The sequence below is a fragment of the Scyliorhinus canicula genome, chromosome 5, assembly GCF_902713615.1.
Source record: "Scyliorhinus canicula chromosome 5, sScyCan1.1, whole genome shotgun sequence".
Lineage (NCBI taxonomy): Eukaryota > Metazoa > Chordata > Chondrichthyes > Carcharhiniformes > Scyliorhinidae > Scyliorhinus > Scyliorhinus canicula.
This window is the reverse complement of record NC_052150.1, coordinates 174,315,300-174,327,667: the sequence shown is the minus strand read 5'-3', so window position 1 is coordinate 174,327,667 and position 12,368 is coordinate 174,315,300. Positions and strand designations below refer to the sequence as shown.

Here is a 12,368-nt window from a genome sequence, read left to right as displayed (position 1 = left end):
TGTGATATTTCATATCTGTGCCCCCCTCCCTGCAACTGGAAATGCCTTGTAAATGTCGATCCTATCAAATCCTTTCCATTATTAGAGCATCTTCTCTTTGCTGGAGAAAAGATACACAGTCCCTTCAGTCTTTTCTAACAGCTGTATTCTTCTCAGTTTTGGTAGCATCCTTGTAAATCATCTTTGTACCTTCTCCAATGCCCCTATGCAATGTTGGTGACACAGAGCCCAAAAGTATACTCAGCACCAGTATTGTGGTACTTTGGTCCATGCCCAAATGCAGAAAGACCTGGACAATATTTGGGCTGACAAGTGACAAATAACATTTGTGCCACACAAGTGCCAAGGAATGACCATTGACAACAAGAGAAAATCTAACCATCACCCCTTGACACTTAATGACATTACTATTACTGAATTTCCCACCATCAACATCCTGAGAGTAGTCATTGACCAGAATCTGAACTGGGCTAGCTATACAAATACAGTAGCTACAAAAAGTAGGTCAGAGGCTAGGAATCCTGCGGCAAATAACTCATCTCCTGATTCTGCAACCCTGTTTACCATCTACAAGGCACAAGTCAGGAGTGTAATGTGTTACGATCCGAGTTGATGTTGTAACAAGAAGACCTCAGAATAGAACCCTGGTTCAAAAGACTGTAACTTTTATTTCTAATAATTAGTTTTAATAACAAAAATATTTATTCAACGTGAAAAAATTTCACTCTGTTAATTCTTCTGATTATCTGACAAATGCCTTGGCCTTCGTTAAATCACTAGAGGGAAAAGAGTTGGACTGATAATCTGCAGCTTGAAAAATTTGACATCTGGACTTTCTCCCTGTCTTGTTGTTTTTCTGATTCATTGTCAGATCTCCTGCTCAGTGGGAGGTGTTAACATTTAAGAGCCATAATGAATGTCTTTTCCTTGACCTTAGGTGTTCCAAGGACATTTATTATTCGTGGTAGCTGTGCTGCGTGTTAAGCATCAGTCATCTTTTCTTATTCTCCGTGTCTTTATGATGGTAATACTGAATGTTTGATATTCTCTCTGTTAATCATGGTAGAACTGAGTGGAGCCATTGTGGAAGGTGTGTGGAGAGTGCAGGTCTTCAGGGGTGGGTTCAAAATGTGGGAGGGCCATTTAGCTCCCATTTCCTTGTTGGCTTTTTTCTTTTGCTCTTTGTTGAGGAGATTGTTTCCTGATGGTAATGACAATATGGCCGTAGGGATAGCCCCATGGGTCCTCACCTTTGCCAAGGAATGTCTCTTTAGAACGATTGTGGTTGTGATTCTTTTGTATTTTTATAATGTTGGGGTTTCTATCTTGTTGACTATATCTTGCATTGGTGCGGACAGGTCTTTTATCCAAGAGAAAAATTAATTAAAGATATTCTGGTGTCTCTGGTATAATTTGAGATGGGGAGGGATGTTGCGGCACACGCCTGAATGTGGCGTGAAAATCTTATCCTACTTTTTTTCTGGTGGTCTATGCAATGACAGTAACTAATTTTAAACGTTGTTCATGGGATGTGCAAGGAATTCATCATCCTATGAAAAGGAAAAAGATCCTTCATTTTCTTCAGAAGGAAAAAGTGGACATCGCAAAGTTACAGGAGGCTCACTTGGATGACAAGGAGAACTTAAAGTTAAGACGGGAATGGGTGGGGCACGTCTATTTTGCTTCTTTCTCAATGACCAGCAAGGGTAGTTTTGGTCAAGGAGAATGTCCTCTTTAAGATGGAGAATTTTGTTAAGGATAAGGGAGGCAGGTATGTGATTGCTAAGGGGCTAGTACAAGGAGAAACTGTCTCAACAGTGAATGTGTACGGCTTGCCAAATTACTCCCCTGAGATTGTCACTAAGGTTATTTTGGACTTTGTCTTTTGTGGGCGGAGACTTTAATTGTCATTTGAGCCCCTTAATGGGAAAACTCCCAGTTACTAGAGCTTCCCCCCCCCCCCCCCCCCTCACCCCCACCCTAAAGGCTTGAGCATTGGTGTGGGAGAAAATGGGATACCTGGATGTGTGGAGGACTTTACATCCTAGAGAAAGCAACTTTCCTTTTTTCTCAACCCCTCATCAGACTAGAATTTACTAATTTTTTGTGCCTCGGGCTATCCTATACTTGGTGCCTTCTGCTTTACAGGTAGCATTGTAATCTTTTACCATGCTTGTCTTCCTGGAATTTCTGCTTGAGGGCTCTCCTCCCCGCTCTGGGTCATAGTGGTTTGATGCCTCTTTGTTTAGGAATAAATCTTTTATTGCATATTTTAAGAAGGAGTTTGAGTTTTTTTACTTGGTCAATTCCCTCTCTGATGTCACTCCTTCTACACTGTGGGAGACACATAAGGTCAATGCTAGGGGGCTGGCTATTTTTTTACACAGCCAACAAAAGGAGGAGAATGCTGGGAAGCTAGCGGTGGTTGGAGGTTTGTCTGGCTGATGTAGAGCAGACGTACAGGAGGGCCCCTAGCAAGCAGTTGTTGAAGGAGGTCAACATAGCTCGGGTGGTTCTTGATTCTTTATTGACACAGCAGGCCGAGAGAGGTCTAATGTTTGCAAAGCAAAAACTGTATAAGTTTGGGAATAAGCCGTGAAAGCACTTGGCCTTTTTGTCTAAGAGGGCAGACTCTAGGGATGCCCCTTCTGTGCAGAATTTGGGGGCTAAGAGGTTAATGAAAACAGAAGATATTATTGGGACATTTAGGGATTTTTTTGTTGAATTATATAAGTTGGTTCAACCGGTGATGTGACGGCAGGCAAGGAGTGCTTCTCTTTACTCAAGCTTATGTGGTTTCAGCGGACCAGCATTTGGCCCTTAGTGTTCCTATCTCCAGAAGTGAGGTGGCTGTGGCAATTAAGGAACTTCAGCTGGGTAAGGCCCCAGGGCCAGATGGTTTTGGGTGTGAGTTTTACAGGGAATTAAAGGATCTGTTAATAGAGCCATTCATTGGTATGTACTGTCATTCCCTTGAGACAGGTCTGTTGCCACCAATGCTCCTGGATGGAAAAATCTTCCTGATTTTAAAGACAGGCAGGTCTACCTGGAGGAGTGTGCCTTCTATAGACCAATCTCACTTGTGATTGTTGATTTGAAGTTGTTGTCTAAGATCTTGATGAAACAGTTAGATGGAATCTTTCTGATGACAAGGGCTGGTTTAGCTCAGTGGACTAGACAGCTGGTTTGTGATGCAGAACATGGCCAGTGGCGTGGGTTCAATTCCCATACATGAACAGATGCCGGAATGTGGCAACTAGGAACTTTTCACAGTAACTTCATACTTGTGACAATAAAAGATTATTATTATCAACATTCTTAGAGCGTGGAGAATGATCAGCCAACTAGAATGGATATCTAAACTGACTTCTGCACTTTTTCCCATCCAGGGCAGCCCAGACTTCCCACAGGTCTTGTGGACCATGGATTTGATACTTGGAGAAATAGAGGCATTTGTAGGCTAGGAGATATGTTCAGTCATGCTACCTTGTCATCCTTTCAGCAGCTATACCAAAAATTTGACATTCTGAGACACTCCTTTTTTTAAGTATTTGCAACTCAGGGACATCATCCTGGATAAGGCGACCTTGAGTCTTGACTCCTCGATTTCCCTGGTGAAAAAAATCCTGATTTCTGTAAAACCTAAATACTTAATTAGCACATTTAATGAAATCTTGTGTTCTAGATCCTGTGTTAGCACATCGGGTACTTTGCAGACTTGGGAAAAACTTGGCAACTATTATTGATTAGGAGACATGGAGTAATTAACTTTGCAATGGAATAAAGGAGACTCATTTAAGATATTCCTCCGTTTCCCTAACACGAGTAGTCTGAGACACAGTTTTGATCCATTATTTCTCCAATGTGGTTAAAGTGACTGGTAGTTGAAGGTGATTAATATACACTCCATATAAACTTGTGTTAAGGTTCAATCCTACTGGTATGATGTCGTTTGGGAACTTGAGAGGGTATTTGACAGAGCTTTAGATCTTAATGTAATTAAAAAGGCAAATGGAATGCTGGTGTTTATTGCAAAAAGGTTGGAGTATAAAAGTGTAGGGTGTTGGTGAGACCACATCTGGAGCATTGGGTCTAGTTTTGGTATCCTTATATGAGGTAGGATGTAGTGGCATTGGAGGTAGTTCAGAGGAGGTTGACCAGATTGATTCCATGGATGAGAGTGTTAATGTATGAGGAGAGATTAAACAGTTTGGACTTACACTTGCTGGAGGTTAGAAGGATGAGAGGGGACTGATCGAGGTGTATAAAATACTAAATGGGATTGATAAAGTAACAATAGACTAAATGTTTCCCTTGTGTGGGGAAATGTAGAATGAGAAGTCACTGATATAGGTTGAAAGGCGGTAGATTTAGAACTTTCTCCCCTTTGCTTCCCTCTTCCCCTCTCCCCACATCTACATCTGTCACAGTTTACCCTCTGATGTTCTCTCTGGGGACTGCCATTTGCACTCTTTCCCCTTGCTTTCTGTGGCTATTAGCACCCTGTTTTCCTGGTTTCTGTGGCTATGACTCATCTTTCATTTTCACTCCATAGTATAAATATTTCTCACATTTTCTGTCTTTAGCTATGACAAAGGGTCATCTGGACTCCAAACTTTAGCTTTTTTTCTCTCCCTACAGATGCTGCCAGACCTGCTGAGATTTTCCAGCATTTTCTTCTTGGTTTTAGATTTTAAACTGAAATGAGGAACTACTTCTCGCAGAGGATGGTGAATTTGTGGAACTCGCTAGCCCATAATGCAGTGGAATCTGAGTCATTATATGGTTTTAAGAAAGAGATAGATATATTCTTGAGAAAAAAACAGGTTAAAGGGATATGTGCAACAGATGGAGAGGTGGATTTGAGACCAGGAAGAGATCAGCCATGATCCAATTGAATGGCGGAGCAGGCTGGAAGGGCTAAATTGCCTACTTCTGCTCCTAATTCCTATGTTAATCATTTGTTCCTAATTCTGGGTCTTCCAGATGCGAGAATTACTGACATTAATGAAAAAAGGCTGTATAACATCCTAACTTTTCGTAGCTCGTAAAAATATCCTCTGCTCCTGGATCAGCAACAAGCGTCCTTCAATTCAAAACTAGCATAAATTAGTCACAGAATTCATGAAGTCTGTGATCCATTTTAAGTCTAATGCATTCCATAAAGTGTTTAATAGCTTCTAACATTTTCTCTATGACATATGGTAAGCTAACTAGCCTGTAGTTTCCCACTTTCTGTCTTCCTTACTTTTTGAATAATGGAGTAAAATTTTCTATCTTCCAGTTTAATGGAGCTACCTTGAATCTAGGGAGCTTTGGAAAATTAAAATCAAAGCATCAACTATCTCATTAGCCACTTATTTTAAGACCCTAGGATCACATCTATCAAGGCCTGGGCAGTTCCCAGTCCATAGTTCTGACAATTACTTTGTACCCTTCTCTGATGATTGTACTTTTCCTGAGTTCCTCCCTTCTGTCTATTTCCATATTTGGATCCCATATCCTGGGATGATTTATTTGTCCTTTAGCGTGAAGACTGATGCAAGATCAATCCAGTTCAGTGGATGTAAGTAATTTCCTGAATTAAACTAGTCACACCCAGTACCAGCATAGAATATCCTGAACTTCAAATGAATTTTATATTTAGAAAATGCTGAAAAATATGGCTGCCCAAGGCCACCTGACTTTTTTGTGGATTAAAATGACTCACTTCTCAAAAGGGAACCAAAGAACATCCCAGACTGATGTGAGTTGATGCCCTTCCCTGAAACCAATCAAAGGTTAGTTTCTGATTTGAATGTGCCATTCTAAAACAAAGACATTGACTGGCTCAAACCCTCAGGATTGTTAACCCACAACATAGGGTGTGGAATCAACATGAACACCACACGTTATCTGGAAAAGCCTTGAACTTGTGAAAAGAAATATGGAGTCAGTCATGGTTTCTTTGCTTGTTTCAGAGATCAGCTAAGAGCTGTGTGCAGGCAGTTCCACCAGAACCATCATTTTAGCTAGTCTGTGAACCAGACACAGGACATCAGGTAGCCAGAACACGTTCCAGTTTAAAGTTCAGCTGATAACCAACCTCCTAGCTATCCAATGACAAGAAACCTCATAATCTCTGTGTACCTTTCTCTATACAAGACACCCACTTCAATTTTATGTAATAAAATCCATTCATAAGATCACAGTCCTGCCACATGGGAGACCAGAGATTGTAATTCAGAGAGTAAGATGACTATACACTGAAAAAGTGCACAATCTTTATCTGTATCCATCTTTAGGCATGTGGGTGCGTGAGTGAGACCAGCTAATGTTTAATTTGTGTTTAATTCTGGGAAGGTGTGAGAATAAATAACATTCTTTATTTTAATACTTACAAAATCTTGCTGCTGAATGTTATTGTAATAGACAATCCAAAGGTAAGAAAACATACAACCTATTCCATACAAAACAAATGGATCTCTGGGAGCATTCCATTCCTGTAGCTCTTTTCATGAGCTCTTTTCATGACCTCAGGATGTCTCAAAACTCTCTACTGACAATTCATTAATTTTGAAATGAAATCTCTATTGTACTTTAGAAAAACACAGCAGCCAATTTACACACAGCAACATCCTACAGAGGAGTTATGCACTGACCAGATAATCTGTTTTAGTGAGCAATAAGAATTGGGCAGAGCTGCCCTGCTGTTTGAATGAATGTATTAGATCTTTACATCCTCATGAGAGGAAGACAGAATCATGGTTTAATGAACCTATTGAAAGTCCACAATGCCAAAAGAAGGGCACTCTCTCAGCACTTAAGTGTGAGGCTAGATTATGTACTCAGTCTTTGTATTGAAACTTGAACCTGCAACCTGATGACTCAAGAGGCAAATATTCTACCACTGAGTGAACATCTTTTGTCAATACAGTCCCAAAATTCTATATTGCACTGATATTAGTATCTGATTTCAAACAATATCATATATATGTCTTTGATTTCTCTCTTTAATTCACCCATGTTACTGATCTCATCAAACAATGGAGAACTACAGAAAATAACTCCCCCTAACAGGCATGGCAACCAGCAAAATTATCTCAACTGTGGCTGACAGGTATGAATGTCAGCTAGCCCCAGGATTCCAGTCTAAGACGTGATTCAATGTTTCTGTCATGCAATTAATCCATCTTAGTCTCTACCACTGTCTAAATAGGAACTGAACCTGTAAAATAACTCCTTGCCCCATATGATCCAACCTATGCATACATGCAAGTTTGATGCAGTTTAGCATGATGCTTCTACACCTCTACTATGTATGACTGACTGTCCTGGAAGCTAAAGAATTAGTAAGAAATCAGCCTAGCACCCAAAAAATCAAGTAACTGGGTGAAGCACACTGAACGTCTGCTTTTGGAATTGGTGTTAAATAGCTAAGAACCAATAAGTGAATTTGGATTTTTTTTGGTACGATTTTAACTCTTAACATCCTGCAGGCACTTCCTTTTGTGGTCACAGCTTTTTTAATGCAGCCAATTATTAATTTTTCTGCTAGAAGAGTAATTTATTAACTAGTTGCACACGACATTGTCAGTCTTGAATTCTTTGCCATTTGTCAAAAATCTGTTCTTTTCAGCCACATTTTAATTGGTTCATTGTCAATTTTTCCAAATTTGTTCCCACTTCTAAAATGAGCATGTAAAAGTTAAAAAAGGTTAAGTTACAGGAAATAAGAACAAGACAAATGTTAATATAACAATAGAGACAGAGAAAGCAGGGACACAAATGACACAAAAGGAGGATTTACAGGATTGTCACATGTATGTAAATTTTATTTTGGAGGTTAATATGGCAATATTACAGTTCATCCCGATATTTTAGAACCGTAATGCTTTGTCTCATAACACTGCCGAGAAGTGCTTTGAGGCATTACTACGTTGCAATTTGTTGTACTGTTGCAATATTGGTGAAATGTCACACAAGGACCTTTTCACAGTAACTTCATTTGAAGCCTACTTATGACAAGCGATTTTCATTTCATTTCACTCACCAAACCAATCGGTACATTAATTCAAAAGGTATTAAATTTAGAACTATCGTACTTTTACTCTGATCAATCCCAGCAGAGCTATCCTACTTCTTAGTGGAGGAGAAAGGTAATTCACACCACTAACCGGGCAGCGGCGTCATGTGGTATGGAACAGTGAAGCTATCGCTTATATAATTACTGTAGAACATTAACACATCGTTCCCACCACCATGCATTTCATAATGTCAGCACATCTATTTCAGAATACAAGTTTCTCCCCACGATTGTCTTTGCTACGCCAACCCCTCAGCCCTGCTCGGCTATTTGCTTTGTATTTGGTGCAGATAACGGGAAGGTATAAAGTTTCAGGCATTTTTCAAATGTTTCTGAGACAGCATATTACGCCCACTCACACCACAACCCAACTTGATGGCTTCTATTCTCTTTCGGTGCACGCGGGATCAAATCGTCTCGTGCAACCCGGGCATTGGTCGGGTGTCCTCGGGCGCCGCCCTGTTTGGAAGGTTGCGCAGCGGGGGGTCCCCGCCTCTTTGGTTCCTGGCGCTGTCAATCACACGCTATTGTCTCCCCCGCCTGCTGCCTGGGTCGCCAGGCTGCGTTGCAGTGTGCACTGCGTGTGTGCGGCTTGCAAGCGACAGCCTCGCCTCCTCGCAGATACACTCACTCGCCAAGGTCCGGAAGCAGCTACAGCATTGGAGAATATATAGTAACTAGCCTATGCTCGTACTACTACTACCACCGCCAACAACCCCCCCCCCCCCCCCCCAACAAATCTACATCATAACCGTTTCAACTTGTTTTCAATGAGGGGAGGAAGAAGACAGGATTAGTTTTTATTATAGACATTTCCATTTCAAAAATTGCACGGGAAATCAACACACAATTCGGTCCTGAAAACGCAGTGAATTGAAGTAAACGGGAAACGCGCGAGACAGGGAGAAAGATGGCAGCGAACAGTACAACATTCGCCAGCAAAACGAAAACCAAGAAGAAACATTTTGTGGCTCAGAAAGTAAAGCTGTTCCGAGCTAGTGACCCATTGCTCAGCGTCCTGATGTGGGGAGTCAATCACTCGGTAAGTCTGTTTTAAAAACGTCATGAAACGCGGTAACTGCTGCGGAGGAACTTCTGCAGGAAATCATATCAGCTGGGGTTTTCTTCGGACAGGTCACTGTGCTCCTGCGATGCACCAAAAGCTAAGCGAGAGATTTTTTAAACCCCCCAAAATATCTCTTCGAATCGTAAGCTGTGCACGGGGCAGCGGCAGATGTGAGACTTGCAAGATAAAATATCAATTCCCCTGCACCAAATCTGCTCTGGGCGATTCTGTGAAATGACAGCCCCCTTTTCACAAACATTTCGCTTGATGGATATCATCAGCCTTTGCCTTTTTGCTAAACTGTTTTATGCGTCTTTGACGTGAGGGAACTGAGGTATTTGGCCGAGGGCCTGCACCCTCTTCCTGCCACTCCGAGCGGGTTTTTTTTTAGACCAAAGGCGACGACCTGGAAACCCCTGAGTGTCAGCTTGGTGTCGGACTGTGATGTAATTGTGACTGACAGCTCCGGTGACCAACTGGGCCCCTGGATCTCCAGCTCGCTGCCATTCCCAAAAGGAAAGCCCAATACGAAGGGGGCGGGGCCGATAGCTGCGGTTTGAAAAGAATTGCAGCAGCCAGGGAAATGACAGCTTCATTGATTCTTGTTTCCTTGTATCAGCCCACCCACGGTAGCCCCCCAAATATACGTCCCATTCGTTTTCGACCGGATAATGACCACCTCCGCAAAACGCGCCGACTGCTGTGTCTCTGGTGTTGTTGGGCGGATCGTTGTCATGGCTCATTATCGTGTCCTGACCTCCAACTTTGCGTGTCAGCATTTGTATGTTGTGGAAGGGCAAGATGAAAGGCTATTTCATTGATCTAGCCTCGTGTTCCGCCATCAGAGCTTGTAGGCATGCAACTCTTGTAACTCGTCACTTATTTTCAAAGCAAAGGTTGTTGCGGAACACGAATGCTTGGCTAAAGCGTTGAAAGTGTGCCAGTCCATAGTAGGTTGGACTTGGGCGTTTCAACACACCAGACCACAATCTTAGCATATGTGCGTCAACATAACCAATTTCCCATTCCCGTCAAATTACTTTAAAAAAGTGAAAGGTGCATTTGAAGGGTGAAAAAATGGTACCTGGTTTAATCAGGTTTTTCTTCTTCACTGATGGCACTAAAAAGGCTTGATTGTCAGTTGCATGCCACAATTGTAGGCAGTTAACTGTATAAAATATATCTTAAATAGCATATAATAAACTGGCACATTAAAAGAACTATGAGTACTATTCACAGAGTGATCTGACCATAACTTCTTTGAAGCCTGAAACATTTACTGAGATTTGTCCTGGTTCTGAGGCCCTGGATGGACATCTGCATCCTGTTGCACCATCTTGCTGGTTTGTTCTCACCACTGCTTGACTCTAGTGGTGGGGGAGGGTGCGGTCAGACTGGTTAGACATTAATCCCCAATTGATGGTGCTCAGTTGTTATTGGTTCCAATATTGGTTAAAATATTTTTCCAATTAAGGGGCAATTTAGTGTGCACATCTACCCTGTACATTGATGGGTTGTGGGGGTAAGACCCACGCAGACACGGGCAGAATGTACAAGCTCCACATGATCAGTGGCCTGGGGTCGGGATCAAACCCGGGTCCTTGGTGCTGTGAGGCAGCAGTGCCAACCACTGTGCCACCCTGGTGCCACAGAATTAAACTGTGAAGTTGGTTTGATGCTGCAGTTTGAACTCTAGCAAGTTTTACTATTGGGAAATGTGATTGTTCTATTAGGAACAACAACTTTAATTCTAGGATTCTACAGTCTGATTTAGTACACCATGGATATTGAGCTGTAATTCTCTTTCTATGCGGACAGTCATCCCTTCCCATTTCTCCCTTCTTCCACATTATTTATTGAGAATTCTTATTCTCCATCTCAGTTATGAAATGAAGTGTACAGTTAAGGAAGTGAATTGTTAGGCTGAGCACTGTCAAGCATCTTGAATACTGAGCACAGTTGTGGTCTCCTTATTTAAGAGAGGATGTAAATGCACTGAAGACCAATTCAGAGGAGGTTTACTAGATTGATACCTGGATTGAGCGGGTTGTTTTGTGATGATAAGCTGGAAAGGCTGGGCTTGTTTCCATGGGATTAGAAGAGTGAGGGGGTGACCTGATTGAAAGATAAGATCCTGATTGGTATTGACAAGAGGAGCTAAAAGGATGTTTTCTCTTGTGGGTGAGTCCAAAACCAGGTTACACTGTTTTAAAGTTAGGAGTGGCACTTTTGGGACAGAGATGAGGGTTGTGCAACTTTGGAACTCACTGCCTCAGAAAGCGGTGGAAGCGGGGTCACTGTATATTCTTAAGGCGGAGGTAAACAGATTCTTCTTGGATAAAGGAATCAAAGGTTATTGGGTATAGATGGGGAATGTAGAATTCAACACAAACAGATGAGCCATGATCTTATGGAATGGCACAGCAGGTTAAAGGGGCTGAATGACCTACTTCTGCTCCTATTTCATATGAGTGACACTTTATTTTTGTAAACAATAAAAAGGCTGCAAAGAATGAGAACCCCAAGCAACTGACATTGGAACTAATGGAGATTCTCTGCATCAACGGGTGAGGATGTATTTTAACTGTCTGGTATACTTGACATGCCATGCAAAAATAACTTGAGGAAACTCTTTTGACTAGATTAGATTTCCATACGCCTATAGTCTCTGCTTGGTGGTTCAGCAGGTTATGGTGTTCTATTGCTCATGGATATCACTTACTAAACAAAAGCACTGCACGCCAGGGCTTCCCAGTGGCTGCCTCAATGCAATGAGATAGCAAAGCACTGTGTGAATGTTATCTCAGGATTGTGTTATTAAATAATTACTTTTTTATTTGCTCATAAATGTTGAATGCTGAATATAAATACTTTCTGATTCTGTAGAGCTAGCATAGAATCTTTCAATTCAGATTATTCTCCAGAAATAATTTCTGGGGTTGGAAAACCAATGTTCATTTTCTTCGTCATGATATTGCAGAAAAGGTGCAGGGGAATGGGATTGGAGTAGCACACCTCTGCTGTGTAAAGATAAAGTCGCCATAGTTGCAGATGACCATAGGCTGCTTTCTCCTTTTGAGGGGCAGAGCTGACTGGTGGTGATTTAACCTGAGGATCACCACACCTCGGACAAGGGGCAAAGTTGAGAAGGCAGGGCCTTCATGAATAAGCTCAGCCAGTACAGGAATTGAATCCGCACTGCTGGCCTTGCTCTGCATCATGAACCAGCTATCTAGC

At 41.8% G+C, this 12,368-nt stretch overlaps 1 protein-coding gene across 2 annotated transcripts in view; it reads left to right on the top strand.

The window, feature by feature from the left end:
- The first annotated feature begins 8,611 nt into the window (after positions 1–8,611).
- Positions 8,612–12,368, top strand: part of pip4k2aa (phosphatidylinositol-5-phosphate 4-kinase, type II, alpha a) — a 269,625-nt gene continuing 265,868 nt past the window's right edge. Inside the window, exon 1 of one of the 2 annotated variants that reach the window (XM_038798108.1) lies at positions 8,612–9,107. In XM_038798108.1, coding sequence (XP_038654036.1) covers positions 8,976–9,107 — 132 coding nt within the window. In that variant the 5' untranslated portion in view covers positions 8,612–8,975. The remainder of the gene's footprint in view (positions 9,108–12,368) is intronic. The other variant, XM_038798107.1, reaches the window with a different exon arrangement.